Source organism: Musa acuminata, chromosome BXJ3-7, assembly GCF_036884655.1.
Source record: "Musa acuminata AAA Group cultivar baxijiao chromosome BXJ3-7, Cavendish_Baxijiao_AAA, whole genome shotgun sequence".
Lineage (NCBI taxonomy): Eukaryota > Viridiplantae > Streptophyta > Magnoliopsida > Zingiberales > Musaceae > Musa > Musa acuminata.
In genome coordinates this window covers 5,045,551-5,067,017 of record NC_088355.1, presented here as the reverse complement: position 1 = coordinate 5,067,017, position 21,467 = coordinate 5,045,551, and the positions used below count along the sequence as shown (strand labels likewise).

At 36.5% G+C, this 21,467-nt stretch overlaps 2 protein-coding genes across 3 annotated transcripts in view; one reads left to right on the top strand and one right to left on the bottom strand.

Moving 5' to 3' along the window:
• LOC135643386 (NAD-dependent malic enzyme 62 kDa isoform, mitochondrial-like) overlaps nt 1-12,440 on the top strand; it is a 33,112-nt gene extending 20,672 nt beyond the window's left edge. The window contains exons 11-20 of the mRNA XM_065160258.1: nt 558-671; nt 3,822-3,887; nt 8,269-8,341; nt 8,418-8,504; nt 11,321-11,375; nt 11,468-11,539; nt 11,640-11,702; nt 11,774-11,888; nt 11,974-12,072; nt 12,176-12,440. Of these exons, the coding sequence (XP_065016330.1) occupies nt 558-671; nt 3,822-3,887; nt 8,269-8,341; nt 8,418-8,504; nt 11,321-11,375; nt 11,468-11,539; nt 11,640-11,702; nt 11,774-11,888; nt 11,974-12,048 (720 nt within the window). The 3' untranslated portion in view covers nt 12,049-12,072; nt 12,176-12,440. The remainder of the gene's footprint in view (nt 1-557; nt 672-3,821; nt 3,888-8,268; nt 8,342-8,417; nt 8,505-11,320; nt 11,376-11,467; nt 11,540-11,639; nt 11,703-11,773; nt 11,889-11,973; nt 12,073-12,175) is intronic.
• A 5,660-nt stretch (nt 12,441-18,100) lies between these two features.
• On the bottom strand, nt 18,101-19,688 carry LOC135642027 (inositol-tetrakisphosphate 1-kinase 1-like). 2 transcript variants are annotated; one of them, XM_065157795.1, is made up of 2 exons: nt 19,532-19,688; nt 18,101-19,458 (listed from the first exon to the last, which is right to left on the bottom strand). In XM_065157795.1, exon 2 carries the CDS (start codon nt 19,402-19,404, stop codon nt 18,385-18,387), a length of 1,020 nt encoding a protein of 339 aa, XP_065013867.1. In that variant the 5' UTR covers nt 19,405-19,458; nt 19,532-19,688; the 3' UTR covers nt 18,101-18,384. The 2 variants fall into 2 exon arrangements, with proteins under 2 accessions (XP_065013867.1, XP_065013868.1); XM_065157796.1 differs by having other exon boundaries at nt 19,544-19,685.
• Between the last annotated feature and the right edge of the window lie 1,779 nt (nt 19,689-21,467).

Genomic DNA, 21,467 nt, shown 5'->3' with positions numbered 1-21,467 from the left:
GAAGTAACATTTGTGCCACTAAATGGACAAAAGGAAAGTATAGGTTTAAGCTGCTAATCAAGTTTAAGTTCAGGGACAATTGGTGTTGTTGCATCTCCAGACAAAGTGCCATCTCTCTCTCTCTCTCTCTCTCTCTCTCACTATGGCCTGATTATTGTTGCGTTGTCATAGATGGTAAATGATGTAATCTTTTACTTTGTCATTCAAAATGCTCCAGTTATGGAATTAAATTGTAATGAAAATAATGGAGATTAAATTGTAATGGGATTAGCAAAATTTGACTTGCTGCAATGCTGACTTATTGGCTACTATTTTCCATGGTTGTTCTTAAGGAATACCAGAACCTCTTTTAGGATGCTGTTGTTTTAAAGCTTGAGATTAGTTCTAAACAGAACCTTGTGATATTGGAACTTTTTCTGTTGTTTTGAGCCTTAAATAGACTTTTGTCCTCTGACCAATTGTGTGCTATATAGTTAAATCTTTTCCTTAGAGATCTTATATATTTTCTAACTCGGAAGTATCAAGAAAATGATGTTCTTATTTGTATGATTTCTCAGGGTCTATTAACAGAAGGCCGCATGAATATTGATCCAGAGGCTTTACCATTTGCTAGAAAACTCAAAGAGTCAGAACGTCATGGTCTTCATGAAGGGGCAAGGTTAGCTGAAGTGGTAAGCATTTTGATTGATGTGATATATTTTAAGGTTAGTTACTAGGATTAAAATGCCACAATCGAGTCCTACCATGAACATAGTATGCACATACTGCTTGATGCTTTGTAGCAGGGTTTGCCTTTTCGGGTACCAGACCCATTTCGACAAACTATTGGAATGGTACATAATAGTTTGTACCAATGTATCGAAACACGATATGCCTGCCCAAACTGGTGTTTCAACAAGGAAGAAAAAGAGGGTGAAGAGGAAGTGGCGGTGGAGGAACAAAGGAGGAAGGAGAAAGGAAGAAGGAAGAAGAAGAAAGAAGAAAGAAGAAAGAAGAAAGAAGAGGAACGGTGCAGTGGTAGCATACCTGGGACGCAGCAGCAGCAACAGCATCACAGCGGCGAAGAGGCAGCGCTACTGCAGCATCGCAGAGGCAAAGAGGCAATGGCGAGGGTTGCGGCATCATACACGAGAAGAGGGCTCACATTCGCGAGCCCTAATTTCCTTTCTTTTTTTTTTTCTTTTTTAAGGCTGAAATGGACTATGGCAGCCCCATCACTTTTTTATTTTGATTTTTATTTTAATCGGACCACCCAAAATGGGGTGGTCCACAATCGGTCCACACTCGGACTGATACATACTGCCCGTACCTTACCATTTCGGGCGGTATAGCAATCACTGTGTTGTAGTGCCTATAACAATCACTTTTTGATTTCTTTTTTATTTTAATCGGACCACCCGAAATGAGGTGGTCCACGGCAGCCCCATCACTCTTTGATTTTTTTTTTAATTTTAATCGGACCACCCAAAATGGGGTGGTACACAATCGGTCCACGCTCGGACTGATACATACTGCCCGTACCTTACCATTTCGGGTGGTATAGCGATCACTGCGTTGTAGTGCCTATAACAATCATCTGCCTTCAGTTTAGAAAGTGGCATGGCATGTGGCACTTACATGCAAGAAGATTTGAAGTACCGGTTGCCTTAGTCGGTATGGATTGTCTAGTAAGATCACTTCAAATGCATCGCCATAAGATAACTCATACCAAATTTTGTCTGTTTGTAAACCCATTCCCAATACTGGTACCAAGATATTTTCTTTATTTTTTAATATTCTTTAAATATGGCCTCACGAAGGGTTATAAATAGCAAGATTTGCAATACCGTACCGTACCGGTGTTTCAACCTGGGCTCGGTACCAGTACGGTACGGTATACCGAGTGGTACACCCAGGTGTACCGAGCGGTATACTCAGGTGTGCCGAGTACTGTAGCTCCGCTACAGTGCTACAGTGTACTCGGACCGGTAACAGGCGGTCCGCGTACCGGCAACCTGTCGGACCGGTACGTACCGCCCGTACCGGGCAGTACAGTTCGGTACTGCAGACCATGATAAATAGCAACCGGCCTTTAGCAGTAGCTTCTCCCCTCTCTCTTCTTTACTCGCCTGTGTTGCACCTTTACCTTTTCCTCTGCCCTCATGAGTATGAGAGTCATGCGATGATGTCAGCCTAAACCTTACAGTCCTTTGCCCTTATGAGTATGAGGGTCGCAGCGATGATGTTGACCCAAACCTTGTAGTCAACATCTATTCTTCCTTAAAGCATTAGTGCATGTATAAAGGGATGAGACAATGACTAGATGACTCGGTGATATGAGTATAGAAGCTATAGTGGAAGTGGGCCAAGTCAATTAAGCAAATCATCCATGACAAGAACCTCTATCGAGCCAAGGGGTGAAACAAGAGTGCTAGCTTGGGGCAGCCAATTGCCCTTCCTTAATTGAGCATGATAGGCAGCAGGAGGCAGACAAAACAAACACTAACAGAAAGGAAGGACATTGGGAAAGATATTATGAAGTCGTTCAACCAAGGATCGCACTTTCATATCCAAGGTTTGTACAGGTCCATGGTTGGGCTAGTACCTACCATTAGATATCGATGTACTGATACAATGTACACCAATATGTATTGGGTTTTCAAAAAAATTTATTTTAGGATTTTTTTGTCCTCTTTTCTTGGTTTATAGAATCAAATTAAATAAGAAAATTAGCTATAATAAATAGAAAATGTAAATTATATTGATCAAGAATAGAAATTCATATGATTATTCCATTAACATATAAAATTTCATATGCTATTCCATTAACATATAATAAGGACAAAATAATGGTAACGTAGGAGGTGAATTTCTACAAATCAGATAATACGTGGGAAAAGATTCAGGATGCCAACTGAATTGAGGGTTTGATGAACATGGTGGAGAAGATTGGTTTGCAGTCTGGGGTGAATTTCAAGAAGACTGGACAGCAATTGATGGAACACATAGAAAACCTGTCTTGGACACCATGTATAGCACAGTGTATGGACTCGATGATGAAGGACATTACATTAGTCGGCTGACATCGGTCACAACGATAGTGTCAAGGGTACAATTAATCACAAAATTCATCTACAATCATCAATGGGTGCAGTCCTTAATACAGAAGGTCAAACATGAAGAGATCCTTTAACCTGGCATCACTTGCTTTGACACAGCATTGAAGTCCATTCAACAAAAGAAACTTCAGTCCAATGTATTGTTCACATCAACAGAATGGGACAAATCTCGATATTCTAGTTCCATGGATGAAAAGAAAGTGAAGAAATACTTCCTATCTTCTAGGTTCTGTCTATAAATGGATAGTGGTTGGCTGGCACTAAATGGCACAGTGGTTGCCCAGCACTAACAATCTCCCCTTGCCATGGCAAGTGAACTTTTGTTAGTGAACCTTACTCCAAAAGGTGTTTTATATTTGAGAGGAGTATACAGCTGTTCAAACTTCAAACCTTGTTCAAAAGACCATTTATTTTAGGTATATGGAACCTGATTATGAAGAATGATTGTTTCATTTTCCAGATGTTTAAATCTTTATGCACAATGACATTGAAAATATATTGAGTCTGATTACATAGACTGATGGTTTTGTTTTTAAGTTATATAAATCTTTAAGCAAATAATGAATTGCAAATGAAGCTTTTTATCATGTCAAACTTAGAAAAACTGAAATTTCATTATAAACTTGTTGAAAATCAATCGTATAGTTCAAGTTCTCTATAGAAAATTTTCTCTATTGCATGTTATTTTAATAATTCCTTTTATCACTTTTGTTTATGAACTAGGTTACAAAAGTAAAGCCTGATGTTCTACTTGGACTATCTGCAGTTGGTGGCCTTTTCTCCAAGGAGGTACAAATTTATAGGAAATGATATGATGAATATTTATTGAAGTTATTGACATTTTGGTTCTATTTGTGTGTCAGTCTTATATATCCAACCGACAGAACATTTTAGCTATAGGACCTTAATATGGACTCAGTTTATCAATTAATTTAGTTATTTACATGAGTGACATCCAATATTTCGAAAAACAAATAATTTATTGGAGTAACTTCTATCGGCAAATTTATGCATCTAATTCTAGTGATGATGCATGCTTATTTCAGAAGTATGGAAAAAGCTTGCTTGCTAGCACATGTTTGGCATTCTGTTTATGTAGATAGATGCACACCATCTTTGGTCAGAGTTAGTGTTTGGATCTTAAAATAAGGATAGTTCAGTTTAGTCTTAACTCGGTATCATTCTTAACATGTCAGTATTCTTTTGCGGCTATGAGTATCAAGTTGGAGTCAACTAATTTATCTTTCCTGCCACAATGTAATAACATTACATCGATGCCAATTTTCATCAGAGATGAGATTTATGAACACTATTTGTCCATCAAAACTTCTAATAAAAGGTGGAATTGAACTTTTCCTTGGATTATTGTTTTTTAATTCCATCTTTGAAGTCAAATGATAATTATGTTCACCTTCTTGCTTAAGTAATCATAACTAATATGCCATCAAGGATTTTTTTTCCCATGACATCATTCCTTGCCAACTATATTAATTCTTAAGCTATGGTGGAAGATCCGTAGGCTGCCTGCTGTCTTGCTGTGTTTCAATTTATTGGAAAAAAGCACTCTTCCTTTTAAAGGATCAAAGAGTTTAGATTTTCGACAGTACTTTTATGAGTACATAATTTATACATTCATCATACTTTTCCAGAATTTGTTTGAATGATTCCATCAAGTCCAAGTCATTTATACATTCATCTATCTTTATGGCTTGATGGAATCATTCAAACAAATTCTGTAAATCGCTTGAGAATTTCCATTTATACTCAAAGTCCTAGACATTTTATAACAATCAATTGTCATATGTTGTATCTAAGAAAAATTAGAGACTCAAGACCCCAAACATAAATTATATCTTCATATAGTATAGCAAGTTTTTTGAACTCAGTATTGAAGGCTTTTGTTTGTTCATAGTCCATACCATATATTCTGCTCTTGCGAAAATGTCCTAAGGTCATCGAATGACTGAGAAAATTAGATTTTGTTTTGTTGATATGTTGTTTTCACCTAGGTGCACTAGAGTCATGTCATGTGATGCTAACTTCTAAGCATATTATTTGTCTAGAATAAAATGTTAATCACTAAAGTTAAGCAAAAGATGATAAGATGATACGACATTGACAAGTTTTCTTTACCCCAACTTGCTGAATGTTGGAGACTTCCGTTAAGAGTTTAGCCAAAACCTTTTAGTGAATTATTATGTATATGAGATAAACAAAACACGATATTAAACTAACAAATAGGCGCATACATTTATGTGAACACATATTTTTGGAAAAAATGAATATTTCTCTATGGGAGAGGAAATGTGTGCCACTTGCTACATGGAAGCCAGTAGTAACTAGGTCATCACCAGTCACACAAACTTCGGCTCCTTGGGCCATGCCATGTTTAGTCCAGAATTGGGCTAAACAACATGACCTTCAAACTTTATTTGGGCTTTACCCAAATTGGATGTTCTGGCTTTTTGATCAAGGGCCAAAAGCTATGCCTGCTCGAGTTCCATACAAAACTCATAGATCAAGGGCTTGCTTCTCATCTTCATTGTTTCCCTTAGCTTAAGCTATTGCTTTGGTGATGCTCTCAACAAGTGGCTCCATGATGTCCCCTGCGGAATCTCTGTTCTTCTTGTCATTGCATCTAGAGGATAGATCTTGTGTTAATGTACGAGTCTTAAGAACCAGACATGAGAATCATCAAGGTCAAAGGGTTTGTTATAGAATAAGAAGAGAAAATAATTTTTTTCAAGGTTCACCTTACTGGTCCGAACCGATGTATCAGCCGATCGATAGTATGATATGTACAACTCCATATGAACATACCATGTGTCAATACGGTGAGGCATATTGATGGCACCGGAAAATGATCGAAAATAGATCCAAAATTCCTAAACAAAGAGAAAAAAGTTATATTATGGTTTTTAAGTTAGAAGTAAATATGATTTTAGTATAATTTTAGCAAAGGTCATCTAAATTAGGAAAGAATAGTGACATCTTTTTCAGGCTTTAGGAGTAACTTTGTGGGACGTTCTGGGCCTTCATTTCGTTGATATTAAATTATCTACAAAAAATAATTTAAATTGTTAGATTATTTGTTAAATACCTTAAATTTTAAAATTTAAATGAATCAAGTAATCGATCGACGGATATCCTTGTTCAACCACCAAAAAGAATGACGAGACTCAATGAGCAGTAAATCGGGGTCCTCGATCTTATGTATCTGTATATCAATTTAATATATTTTTCAGACCTAATCTTGAAATTTATCCCATGACATAGTGTACTGATACATTGTATGTCATTGGTGCATCAATGTCGTGAACCACACTTGTCCGAGGCGGCTCTTGAGGCAAGTACGATCGTGATATGTATTAGTGCGGAGCATGAAGAATGTTGAAACTTCTACTTTCGTCACTGATCTGTAGCTCCATATATAAGATCGATCACCATACTGCTACTCTAAGAAAAATAATCGACTATCACCATACTACTGCTCAGAGAAGAATGACCAACTATCATATCGAGCTCCATAATCTGAATCTTAGGTGGCATCCATAAAATATTGTTCCTCGATCCATATACCACCCCCAAACTGTGTAGATGGGACCATCGACTCCCCGATGTTGTTGTCATCGTCGGTTGAGGTACTGTTGTCTACGTCATTGCCATGTCTCCGAACCGAGCGGTTTGCTGAATGCGATTGAGAAGTTGTCTACATACCTTTGATTAGAGAGTTCTTCATCTAACTTAAGTGTTAATCCTCCCTAATTAGCCTCCTAAGTTTGATCCAATCCACAAATTATAGCTTTGTGAAGTTTTAAGAGAGTGAAAATATGAGAATGAGAAAAAGAAGTGAGAAAGAGATTGAGAGAGTATAAGAGTATGAGAGAATGAAAATGGGTGAAAGAGGGGGAGAAAAGGGTTTAAAAACTCTTTCAAATGGATCTAACCGTTGGAAAGTGTTAGATATGAGCCGTCCATCGGTAATGGTTGAAATCCAACCGTTACTGACTAGTACAGGATTTCGATCATTACCTAACAGTATAGGCCCATATCGAATGATATAGAGCCTTTTAGTATATACCACCCGGCATAGGATGGTCCACGTACTGATCTCTTGTTGAATTGATATGTGAATTGATATGTACCGCCCATATTGGACAGTATACTGCAGTACAGCGAACCCTGATTTTTTTTTTATTACAAGCTGTAACAATGTTCTAACTTCATGTGCTGGGCTAAATCAGTACAAGGCCTTTACGGAGTTACCAGCCCTCACTCCCAAGTGTCTCACTAAGATTGGTTTAGTGCTCTTGGTACCAAGGAACTAATCGCAGATGAAGTGATGGCTCCGAGAATGAAGCTAGATATAATTAACAGGTTCAAGTGGAGGTGTTGAAGTTTTGCTAGTTCTGTCAACAATGGTTCTTGGATCACACTCATTTTTGTGTGTCTAGTGCCTAAGGTATTATGATTAATAATGTTTTCTTTTGCATTTTAATTACTTCTTTTTTCCATATATTCACTTTGTTATATCCTTCCTGGTCTTTTAGATGTACTGGTTTTGTATTTTGCTATTGGACATATCATTTTCTTATCATATTAAATATAAGAGGAACTGGACATTTTACTATTTTTCTAAATCTGACATGGGATATAGTTTTTAGCTTTTGTAAGGAATTTCTGTGGCCCATTCTTGTATTAAATTAAACTAACCTTATAGATCTTGTGGTTACTCATGAGCTCATGATTCCTAAACATGGCTACACTTTATTTTAGCATTATAGTACATGATTTGGGTAGATTTACAAAAGAAAAAATCAACTGGTCACTCATGTTTGAATTGCATTCTATCACTTCACTCGTATTGAGGTGAAAAGAAAAATTCCAAAGAACTACATTTGGTTACATTGGTTAGATATCTTTTATTTTTTGATTTCTATGGACTCCCATGATTATGATTTTATGTTGGTTGGATGATATTTACATCTGAGTAGGCCTTGCTGTTTGTATTCTGAATTTTATTTTCTTATGTTTTACTTCAATTTCTTTTAAGTGTATCTTTGGCCTATATTCACGTTTGCTGCTCAAATGTGTTATCAAGTTCTAACTAGTTCCTAAGCTGTAGAACGTTATCAAGTTGCTATAACATAAAATGGTATGTTGTACTTAGGTTTTAGAAGCCTTAAAGGATTCATCCTCCACTAGACCAGCAATTTTTGCTATGTCCAATCCAACACAAAACGGTTTGTAAAATTGAAGTACTTAAGCTATTAATCTTATTATGTTTTATCTCTGATTTTTTTATGTCTAATTTGGTAGCTGAATGCACTCCTGAAGAAGCCTTCTCCACAGTGGGTGACCACATTGTATTTGCTAGTGGAAGTCCGTTTCATGATGTCAATCTTGGTATGTGTTGTATGTAACTTTATCTTCTTATGTGCTTTTGTTTGGTTGGGAGTTACGTGCTTGTTTCTGATGGAAAGAAATGCATGAACATGCAATTAGTTCAGAAATTTCTTGCCTCAGAAAAGTTCAGAAATTTTAATATAGAATTGAACATTACAAATCAATGTCAGCCATAAGAAACAATAATAAAGTTGTTTTTTCTTTCTCTATGAGAACTGCTCTAATGAATCACATGGAGCATCACACTAGAGTAAGTACTACAGTGCAACTCATACTTGTACTTAAATTTCTACTGCTAGCTTTAAATTGGTTTGGCATTTTAAATACTTATCTGGATTATTGTTGAGACTTGAGACCCAGAATGAGAAACTTAGAAGAACCTACCTTGAGCATCTATATTTTGGCTTCTTTCTGGTATATTTTTTTCTATAGATCATCAACATTAGTCTTGCATATTGTGCATCATTACCCCTCTTGGACTTTTCAATTGAGTTGTTAGAATCATGACTATAGTTACCCCTCTTAGACTTTGCAATTGAGTAATTGGACTAGTGAATCTGATGATTAGATGAGATTCCATCTTAACAATTTTGCACCAAGAAAAGATAGCTTACACAATATTGGTCTAGTGATCTACCAGACCACTTACTAAAAGGTTAAAGTTTTAAAACCTCATACTATGAGTTTTACACATAAAACATTAATTTTACACTTAAAATATTGGTCTGGTGGTGGTGGTGTGTCAAATCTATTTACTAAAGGTTAAACATTTAAAACTCATTCAATAAATTTAGACGCGATACTTCATCCAAAAGGCAAGTTTCAAAAAGTTGTGAGAGTCGATAGTTCAAGTGGCACTGCAACTTTAGTTCTCATCTCAGGTAGGATTGTTATCAAAAGGTATATTGACCAATTGACTCAATTAAAGGTCTTTCAAGTGAGTTTTTTGGTTCAAGAATCCTATGAAAATCCTTAAGTAATATCTAAACATCGGTATGATAGTGTTATACCAACCTACTTATAAAGGGTTGATAGTTCAAAATCTCATTCAACAAATTTACATTTAGAACATATACGACCACCTACCAAAGGTTGAGACTGGAAAACTACATCTTTCAAAATTTCACATCCAAAATATTGGTATGCTAATGGTGTACTAGATCCATTTACCAAACATGTAAGGTTCTAAACTTATCCAATAATTTTAGACTATAAACATTGATATCGTGATGGTATACAGAATCTACTTCCCAAAGAGTGAGGATTGAAAATCTCGTCCGAGAAGATGTAAACCTAAAGCATTGATGTGGTGGTATACCAAATCTATTTACCAAAGATTGAGGACATGAAACTACATCTAATAATTTTATACCTAAAATATTATTCTAGTTGTGGTGTACCATGTCTAGTTTATAACTTTATCCAATGAATTTTATAAATAAAATACTAGTCTGATATTAGTGCACTAACTCACTTACCAAAGATTGACAGTTCAAAATAAATTGACACCTAAAATATTTGTCTCATGGTGATGTACTGGATCTACTCAACAAAGTTTAGGGGCATTTGAAATATCCTTGATAAATTGTACACCTAAATCTAATTGTGGTGTTCAATTTTGTAATTAATTAAAAGTTGAGAATTCAAGGCTCCATCCAACAAATTCTTAACTAAAATATTGTCCTAGTGGTGATGTACTAGATTTACTTATCAAAGGTTGAGGTTCGACATATCATCCAATAAATAGATACATAACATATCGTCTAGTGGTCCTATACTAACCCGCTTACCAAAGGTTTAAGATTTAAAATCTGATAAATTTACATAAAATATTAGTTTGATGATGATGGTGTACCTAACTCATATATCTTAGGTTGAGGATTTAAAATATTATTGTATAATTTTTATATCTAAAACATTGATCTAATGATGGTATATTAGACCCAATTATCAATGGTTGGTTGAGTGATCAAAATCTCATCCGATAAATTTACACCTATAATATTATTTTGATAGTGGTAACAGGATCTGGTTACCAAATATTGAGGTTTCAATCCTCATTTGACAAAATTGAGAAAATTGCAAACGTTACCTAGCTTGGTACAAATTTTAACTATTGATAACAAGGTCCTGGAATTGAGTCTTATCTTGACCACCTACCCTCTGCAAATAAAGAAAAAAATAAAGCTGCTAATCTACCATAGATTGTACCAGTAATAAAGGACAAGTAGGCATTAATATTTTATTTGAAACTGTCATATACTTAGGATACTTTGGTCAAACTTTTTGAAAGCTTCGACGATTCATTGACAATCATCTACAAACTTGAACTACAACATAACCAATCAGCAAGGAAATTGTAATCTCCTACTTATGTATAGCAATCCAAAAGGCATGTAATGCCAGTTGATTAGGAGAGTGATGGGTGTTCATAATCATTGGTAGTGTTCAACTTAAGATTTGAGCTGGCTTCATGCTAGATATTATAATTAAAAGCAATAAATGTTTTGAAATATTAAACATCCAATATTTGCTTACATGGAGGGTCATCTTTCACTGGGAATGTTGCCCTACACAATGGTAGGAAAATATCCATATACCCAAACCCTATTATTTGGTATCTTATATACTATTTCCCTCAAGCCCATTAATTCTGTCCATCGACAAGTTGCTTGAAGCGTTAATGGGCTAGATGCGTGACCCGAAGTGCAACAAATTAATATGTTCTCATTAACCTAGCATATGATATAAAAATAATTGGATAAAAGAAGTTGCTACTATTTTTTGATCACAAGTTGTGATGTTGCTTTTTGCAGGAAATGGTAAGATTGGCCACTGCAACCAAGGAAATAATATGTATCTGTTTCCCGGGTTAGTTGAGCTGTATCTTTGCTTCTTATAACTTGGCATCGCAACTTAGCTGTTGGTATTTTTTACATCTGAGCAAGGCCCTTACCTTTCAGGATAGGCCTCGGTACACTTTTGTCTGGTGCACGTGTTATCTCAGATGGTATGCTTCAGGCTGCAGCTGAATGGTAGTCTCAGTAACGTTGTCTAACAGAGGTTTCATTTATTGTGTTAGAGAGGTCATTCTAATGACTTTTGCGTTTACAAATGACCTGCAAAACATATCAGTTTGGCATCATACATGAAAGAAGAAGAGGTTCTTAATGGGATAATATATCCTTCGATATCCAGGTCTGTGGTGAATCTTCCATAACTGAGAACATTGAAGACTATATGTTCATTCTTATATATGATGGTTGCAGCATAAGGGACATAACCAAGGAAGTAGCTGCTGCTGTCCTAAGAGAAGCTGTAGCAGAGGATCTTGCTGAAGGATACCGTGACATGGATCCCCAGGAGCTTCAAAAACTCACACAGGTGAACAGTCATTTTATCTTGTTCTGTGATAGTAATTCAGAAAGCTCTAATTGATTTACCTTGGTTGTTGCTCCTCAAATTCTAGGAGGAAACTGTGGCATATGTCAAGAAGAACATGTGGGAACCCCATTATCCAACCTTGGTTTACAAAAGAGAGTAATCATCACATTATCTGTCTCTGAAGGTAGGGTCTAAAGTGGCATCATTGAACTTTAACATTTTGATGATCATTTTCAGGCAAACTCTCATCAAGACTTACTGATCTTTTTTTTTTCTGTCTGTACCAGTATTAAATGCTATAATTCTCCAATGGGACAGCAGATCTGCGGGTTCATTCTTTCTTTGAGAGTTGCTGCATCACATTTGTAAGTTTGAGGGTTTCTATGGCTAGGAATATCACGTGTTATAACTGCACTTAGGCCAAGAATTTAGTTATGAACACACAGAAACGGCATAATCTTTTCCCTTCAAACCATGTTTTTCTGTATGACAGTAACTCAACATCAGATAAAAATTTGAGTCCAGTGATAAAATTCTTCTATAGGTTCCCAACGTCACCAGCACAACCCTCATGGTCAGCTCATGTTGAGGTTTAATTGGTAGCCTATAGTTTGATTAGATGTCATTGGTTGAGTTTTATTGGCTATTTATTCAATTTGTTGATCTTTGTTTTTTCTGATTAAAAAAAAAAAATCTGCTGTGGATGAACAGATGACCTTTTACTACTATTTTTTCACTCGGTTTATAAGTCGATCTGGCCATACAAGTGGAAAAGCCTGATCTAGTTGAGGATTGACTGGTTACGCAAATAAGGTCTGATTTCCTTCTCTTGACCCGAGTCTTAAAAAAGAAAAAGAATTTCTGTTTAAAGACAATCATTCTTTGACAGATAATGAATTGATTGGGTCACACATCTTTAATTGGCAGATAATACAGCATCTCTAATCTGCTCCGAGAGGTAGAATAGATGCCGACAAATAATTCGGTTGCATAGTAGTCAAGTAGAAATGTGTTGTCTATCCCACACGAAGATCCATGCACGTGTGTGTACCTCATATCCTCCTGCAATGCCTGTCAGAACCTTGCATTTTTTTGGACTCAAGTTCTACAGAAGCATAGGCAATCTATTCATATATGGACAATGAGTTGATCATTATTTTTTGAATTAAAGAATCCATCTGAATTGATTCTTGATCTGTAGACTAAGAAAACCTTTTCTTTCAATGCCTTACATCATTATAATTACAATTATTCCACATTCAAAATTAATATGCCTCCTGTTATCCTCCCCGATATAATGATGTAATCATATTTCACATTCATCTTCTATCATCAAGATCCTCTAACGTGAGGATTGGTATTTGCTGCTACTGAATGACTTGAACAACATTTTTTTCCTCAATTACCTTGCTACCAATATAGATGTCAATAAATTGAATGCAACTAGTGTAATCTACAAGAAGCTTCAATGCATGTAAAACAAAGGATTTCCTTACTCAAAATATTTGGCATAGAGGAAATATTTCTATCATAATGAGAGGATATGAGAAAAATATTTTAAAAAAATGGTAATTTGTGATTCGGCTAATTGGAATGGACAAACAAAAGTCATACCGTTTACTGAATGGAAAGTCGGCTGAGGTACTCCAATTTGTAAGCGACTGATTGGAGCGTGTTTTCAAGTCTGGTATTCTCGCACCTAACTCCATTAACAGGGCATGATTTTAACTACCACAAACTTCAAATTACTTTTGTGTCTCATTCGCCAAATTTTTCTTAAGAAGAAAGATAGAAGCCTCTCGCTGCAATTTCATCCAGCGGATGAAGTATATATAAGAATGGCATCTTAGTAAGCTGCTCACAGAAAAAGATGGATAGAATATATCGAACCATCATCAATGACTGAAGAAATAACTACTGTTCAAAAATGACCTACATATTTTTTTTTTATAGAAAACCATGTCACTGATAAGATAACTAAAACTCTTACTATAGCCATCATTCACCAAAACACATTTCATGTAACGTTATTGTGAACTTTGTCAGATTTCACATCCTATATACCAAAACATTAAAGGTCAAAGTCAGAAAGGAAAAAGACACAAAGATTCAGCTGGGATTTGAAATTCCAAGCAACAACAGTACTATCTCATGACAGGAATAGCATCATGCCACTGATCAAGTAAGACTAATACTGGTCAGAAAGTGCTGGGAATAATACTCAAATTCTAATATGTTTGAAATTTTTATTAACTATTTGCTCCACAACATACCCTAGGCACATTATTTGAGCAAGCCGTCGTAATAAAGCCTCTCTTCCCATCACTCCTACCCCATTCTCAGTATGTTGCTACAAAACGCTTATGTTATGAAATTCCGATTATGAACAACAAAAAAATGCAGTATCTACATCTTACTTCATGGAAAGATAAATAGACGAGAAAAATGACTAACATTCATGAAGACCACACCACAATATAAATCATAGTATAAACGAGAAAAAAATAAATAACACATGAACTTCAATCTTTTACCCTAGTTCATGTCGTGCAGAGTGCAGACATTGTTAACATAGTATCTTAAAGCCATACTGTTACTAAGTGAAAAAAACAACAGGCACCAAATTCTGCATCATATTCCAAACTCAGGGAGATCCCTTTTACTTTAATTGGTTTCAAGTAATTTCATACAAAGAAGACGATAGAGTACAACTATTATCAAAAGAAGTTTTAACAAGAAATGAAAAGCTTAACTTGTGCCAGAAGCTTATAGAAATCAGCCCCAATATCTGGGTAGTCATAAACATAAGCAAGTTTGTCTAATCACATATTGATCCACCCTTGACTAGAACCTAGAGATGGTTAAGATCATGGTCCGCCTTACCAGTCTGTACCGGTTTATCGATCGACCATTAGTATGTTATGTACCAAACCATACCGATGTATCGACACATGATACGATAAGATATACTGACAAACTGGTATATACCACTCATACCAGTCCCCTATTGGATCGGTATATACCGCCTGTATCATACGGTACTCCATGGTACGACGAACCTTGGTTAAGATAGTAATAGTTAAGATAAATTCCAATCAGATAAGAGAGTAACAGGTCTAAATCTTGGTGGCAGGTTTCTGCTGTTATAAAATGAAAAGCAAGCTGTTATAACAAAGAAACGCCAGAAACTTGCTCTGATAATGCTGTAATGAAAAGAGAGAGGAAAGTAGAATGGAAGAAAATAAACTAGATACAAAAGAAAAGGGGAGGAAGATGACTCAGATAAAAAGGATAACCACATAAAAGGAAACGATGACAGGACTATAGACTGAGCAAGTTTCTGCTTTTGTACCAGGAAAGTAGAGAATATTTGATTTAGTAACAAAGAAACAACAGTAGTCTGATGTAATGGTGCCAATTCAAGTGGGAAGGAAAAAGTACTGAAGAATAGAGAAGAACACGGCAATGACCTTTCATAATACCATGATAGACAATCAAAGATGACAAAAAAGCTAAGAGGTCTTTAGTCCATTCTGAATGGCAAGTTTCTGTTGTTAGACCAACAAGGAACAAGATTATGTAATGTAATAACAATTAAACACTATGACTTCATTCTATCATGTACCCTTAGCTATAATATTCGGATGTGTATCCTTAACTATATTCATATTTGTTGGTGAACACTTAATGGTAGTCATTTGTACTACAATGAATTTTGTCTTGATATATCACTTTGACTATATTTATATATTTCTTATGAAAATGCATTCAAATATATGTTGCTTTGAAGAAATTTATTCAAAGTCTTATATGTTTATAATTTACAAAATATGTGAGGCTTATGATTTGCAAAACATCTGAACCTATGTCATGATTTACGTATAAGCACTAAGAAAGATCTGTGTTCTTATGAATTTTGAAAGAAAATGCTTACTGAAAAGTGATTTATAAGTTTAACAAAAAGTTTTGATTTGTATATCGACTCGACAGCAAACTCGAGGTGCCCAATCCATCATATCTCTAGTTTGGTCAAACTCAGATTTCGTGAGAACCAGTTTGTTTTGATTATATTATACACACAAGCCCTAACTCCTCTACCAAATGGCAAGCAATAGAAAGCTCCATCCAGTTATTTCTCTTTTCTTCTCTATTATTGATTGTCTTAGGATGCCTACATTCTTGCAAAACACCATCATATCTGGAAATGTAAGGTATTTTAAGATAAAGATTAACATATTTTTTTTTCCAATTTCTATTTTACCATGAGAAATTCTTCTCAATCAGATATTCTAAGAATTTAATAGGTTTGACTAAGAATTATTCTCTTCATTTTAGATCTAACTTAAATATTATTTTGTTAATTAAGTGCTCTATAGATGGTTAGATATATGTAATTAATGATTTAGGTAACCATTTGCATATTCAATTATATAAAACTCATCTTTGATTTAAGTTTTTTTAATGATTATTTTTATCCTTAATTATATTTTTTATCTTTTATAACGTGGGCACCTTGCTTTAATCGAATGAGTGGCTAGGCAAGCGCTTGGCGCCTTGAGCAATTTAAAACATTGGCACCTTTTAGCGCCTAACATCTGTAGTGCTTGGTGCCTTTGACAACATTGATATGAGCACATGACCCAAAACTTACCAAGAAAATCACATTCCAAGACTCATTTATTAAAACCCCAAACCCATTAACTCAGGTTCTAGTTCATCGAAAATGATTTAACTGGGCCATGTTACACTTCTTCCATATAGGTTTTGAATGAGAAAGACCATAAATATCCATCTTAACCTCTCATTGCCTCAAGTCAACTTCTCAACATTGAAAAAGATCAGAGATTGAAGAAAAGCCTGCCAAACTAAAAGTATATGATCCTTTTTTTCTTGTGTGATCTTTAGTTTGTGATAATCAGTTTATTTTTAGAATGGCACACACCGATTGATTAGACACGTAGGAAATTGTGGGTGTTGTCAGCAGCCTAGTACATTGGATAAAAATTTACATATAACCTATCATCAACACATTTTTATTCCTGCAAATTTCCAATGTCTTGCTTTAAGAACCTTCAATTAAGTATTATAAATAATTGTTTCACTTATCAGACAAGTTGGTACTTGGGACCTCCAATCAAGGCCTGCAATACCGAATGATACCGCCTGTACCGAGCGGTACATACCGGTCCATCAACAGACCGGTACACAGACCACCCGCTATTGAGCGGTAGCATCGATTGAGGCGTTATCATCGAAAGTGACCAAGGGAGAAGAAAGAAAAGGGAGAAGGGGAAAAAAGAAATAAGATAAAAAGGGAGAACCTAGAGATCGCCTTTCTCCTCCTCGTTTGTCGGCGACTTCTCATCCGCACGAGGGAGAAGAGGCATCGGCATCGCGAGGCAGAGAGAGGCGAAGATTTTTTTTTTTCTTCTATTCTCAGGCAAAATCGCTTGTAAATTTTTTTTTTTTTAATTCGAGGCGACGTCGCCCCGCATAGAGGTAAACCGAGCGATTTACCTATATATATATATATATATATATATATATATATATATATCGAGCGGTATACCGAAATATACCGCTCAATATAATGTATTCCGTACTATACCGAATAAGTCTCAAAATTTCGGTACAATATAAAATTTCAATCCTTGCCTCCAAGAGGAAGTTAAATGATTAAATTAGACTATGTAATGCACAAGGAAATATTAATCAAGAAAAAACAAAGAAAAGATAACAATATCCTATTATTAATGGATAGGACCAACAAGTAAAAAAAATGAGTATAACAACAACAAGAACAAGTCACAGTGTCTTAATCATTTAGGGCCAACTATATGAATATTTTCTCAATAACAAGCATAATAAAGCAAGGCAACATCCCAGGTCAAATCACATATAAGAGTATGATGAATAAAAAGCTATAGATATGGAATAAGAGTCATGCTTTGGGCTAATATATAATGCTTTTAGAAGTGAATCAGCAAACTTACACAAAGCATGACATTTTGGTCAAAATAACTGCCAAAACAATCATAATCAAAATTCTCATGCAAGTGAACACTCTTTAGACTCATATGCACTGAGCCAAAAAAAAGGAACAGCAAATCACAAATTTCAGGTAGTATAGATGCCTAATTGATTGGAATCAGAACATAGTCATTTTGAATGAAATACCAATCTTATTCCACTTCTAACTAGAGAATGCAATCTTAAAAGGAGAATACCTAATTATTGCCACAAAAGTAAGGATGTACATTGTCAATGTAAGAACCAAATGAACCCATCCCAAAGTTAGAAATGCCTAAAAGAGTGAACTACTGAACTACTTATTCAGCCAGATACGATAATCAGGCAGTGACTTTCATATATGCTCTGATCATCTTAGTTGGCAGAGAAGTGGAAATTGTAACTTTCAAGTACCAGATGAAAACCGGTTTCCAGAAGAATGAAAGCACTTCAAACCTCATCCGACATTATCCATATCTTCTGCCATCTAGCGATGATTTCCGACCAAAACCTTGCTCTCTTTGTCATTATCGCCAACAGCTAAGCCTCCAGGATCTTGCTCTTTGTTCTCATAAACGATGTTCCAGAAGAAGTCAGTTAAAATTTTCTCATAAGATGGCATTTTTGCATAGCCAGGAAAGTAGTTAATGTCAATCACAAGATAACGGTTTCCAATCTTCACATCCCTTATAACATCAAAATTGAAAAGGCGCAATCCCATGGCCTGCCTCAAACCCCTTGCTATCTCTGTGAGAAAGCTCAACGGGGGCATCTCTGGCTCATTCAGATGCATGTAATACTCGACCTCTGTTGGGTCCTGCGTCGTCATATTGGACACCTGCGAGAAGGTGACAGATCCCTCAGAGCACTCCAATTTCTCTTCAGAGACATCCGGAAGGGACTTCCTCTTCACGCACTGCACATAATCTCCCACCACATACACCTTGAAGATGACCCCCCCATGGTTCACAAACTCCTGCAGTACGAGGGGCGGTTTGAGCTTAAGGAGGGCATCGCGGTGGAAAACAAGCGACATCTTATGCGACTTGGCACTTCCATCGGCCACCAGGGGCTTGGCAATGACCGGGAAGTGGAGGGCTCCGACGACCCCAGAATTGGATAGGGCGCCGGAATCATAGATCACCACCTGGCTCGGGATCCCAATGGTCTCCCTCACCTGGGGAATCTCAAGTTCAGACACGACCTGGAGCATGGAGATACGGTTGTGGAGGCGCTCGATGGCAAGCGGTGGATCAACGATAGGAACGCTAGGGTTCCTGGCTGCAAAATCCTCGAGCTGGGCCTTCCAATCCTCACCATAAAGCTTGTGGATCACGCAATCGAAGGGACCCTGATCCGCGAGGCGCCGTGATGCATCGATAGCGACAAGATCGATACCACGCTCGCGTGCGAGACCGACAAGCGAGGGCTGGATGAAGCTCTGCTGCTTCTTTGGGGCGAGTGCGTACCCTACCACGAATCTCCGAGGAGTTATAATTTCCGCCATAACAAGCTCCGTATCTTAAGAAACACCTCGAATTCCTCCTCGATCTCCGATCGCCTACGAAACAAACCACATTTTAGAGCACAGATCGATCCTAATCTAGAGTTCCTCAACCTAAATTATCGATTACCAAGGGCAATACATGAAGAGAAGCGCAGAAAAATTAGGGTTCTTCCCTTTTCTCGTTCTCCGAACACCCGCCGGGTGGGTGCGGAGGGCGCGAGACAGAGAGAAGCAGGAGACGAAGAGAAGAGGGGGAAGGCTTTGGAGTTTTATAGCTCGAGGTCTGCAGGGTGAGATCACCTGCGGTGAGTTCATGCTCGAACGACTGTGACCCTCTGCAGGTCAATATATCTCACTGGGAAGGTGAGCAGAACCGGAGGATGATGGCCTACGCTTCGGCGTGATCATTGACTGATACGCGTGGCGGCCTGACGACCGTCGGTTGGCGCTTTAACGGACCCGAGTGAATCATGTTTGCTCGAGGAGCCCGTGATCGAGAATCTTGGGGTCGTGGAAAGAGAGCAGCTTCCCCGGCGGTTCTCCGGTGGCTCGCACTGTTTCTTCAGCGTCAGCGTGAAGTGAATCATGTTTGTTCGCGGAGCCCGTGATCGAGAATCTTGGGGTCGTGGAAGGAGAGCAGCTTCCCCGGCGGTTCTCCGGTGGCTCGCACTATTTCTTTAGCGTCAGGGTGAAGAATCGTTAAGGAGATTCGCTCCAACGCTATCGCGGGGATTCGCTCCAACGCTATCGCGAAAGCTAACAAGACACATTTGAAACCATATTTATATTTTTAATATATAATTAAAATTTTGAGTGAATATATAGTTATTAAATACTTTCAATGTCTGCTAATAATAAATAAGAATTATATTTTAAATATATATTGACATAAGTATTATTTGATAACATCAATATTTAACTATTTTTAAAGATATTTAAATATTAAAAATATTCAAACATTCGAAAGTAATGTTTGAAAATGATATTTCATTATTTGTGGGATGCTAATGATATATTTTTTTTAATTTAAAAGTACCTTATAATTATATCTAAAGCTTTAAAATTATCAAAATATATTTTTTATCAAATAATACTTATGTCAATACATATTTAAAATATAATTTTTATTCATAATTAAGAGTTTGAATTCTTTTGAAGCATCATACATGGATGGAATAAAATTAAAGAAAAATTTGATGATTTCCCTTTAAAAAATATATATATTGATTGTTAGGATCAAAAGCAAAGGGAGGGTGAATTAGTGCAGCAAAAAACTTTGGTGATTTCGAAAGACTTTATTTCGATTAAAACCGATTTCAATCAAAATGATTTTGATTCATTCAGTTTCGGAGAGAATTTGAACTTAAAAGCTTTTCGTAAAAGTATAAGAGTAGATTAAGGAAATTTACAGTAATGGAAACTATACAAATGAAAAGCGTCGATTTCGTAAAATCTTCGTACAATTAAAAAATGATCTCAAAATGTGTTTACTTGAAAGCGTATGTGAGACGTAGGCGTAGTAAAAGTACAGTAAGGAGGAGATGCAGTTTGCTATAAAAGTAAATTGCTCAAAGTAAATGCAAACCGAGTTTTAGAGTGGTTCGTCAATGTAACCTACATCCACTTCCGGATTCCTCCTCCGACGAGGACATCCACATGAACGATGAATCTCGAATTTTGATGATAAAGTCAATTATAAATTGTTTAATCTAATCTATATGTTGAGAAAAGTATGCAGGATTAACTACAATAATAGTAAGACATAAAGCAGGTGTTATGCCGGAGTCCAGATCGAGATCTCATTGGGAGTTCGAGAGTTCGTCAGAAGTCCGGACGTTCGTCGTAAGTTCTACTGGAATCGACCGAGAAGTCCAAGAGCTTGCCAAAGAAGCTCGTCGGAACTTGCCAAGAAGATCGTCATAAAGTCTAGGAACTTGTCAGGAGTCCATCAAAGCATTACCGAGAGTTCGTCGGATATTCGCTGGAAGTACACTGGAAGCTCGCCAGAAGAGCAATTGACGCACTGGGACAAGAAGTGCAGTAAACATGTCTTAATTATCATA

What these genes read in the sequence shown, in the direction of transcription:
- LOC135642027 (XM_065157795.1), bottom strand. Translation starts at nt 19,404, where the DNA reads ATGGCGGAAATTATAACTCCTCGGAGATTCGTGGTAGGGTACGCACTC.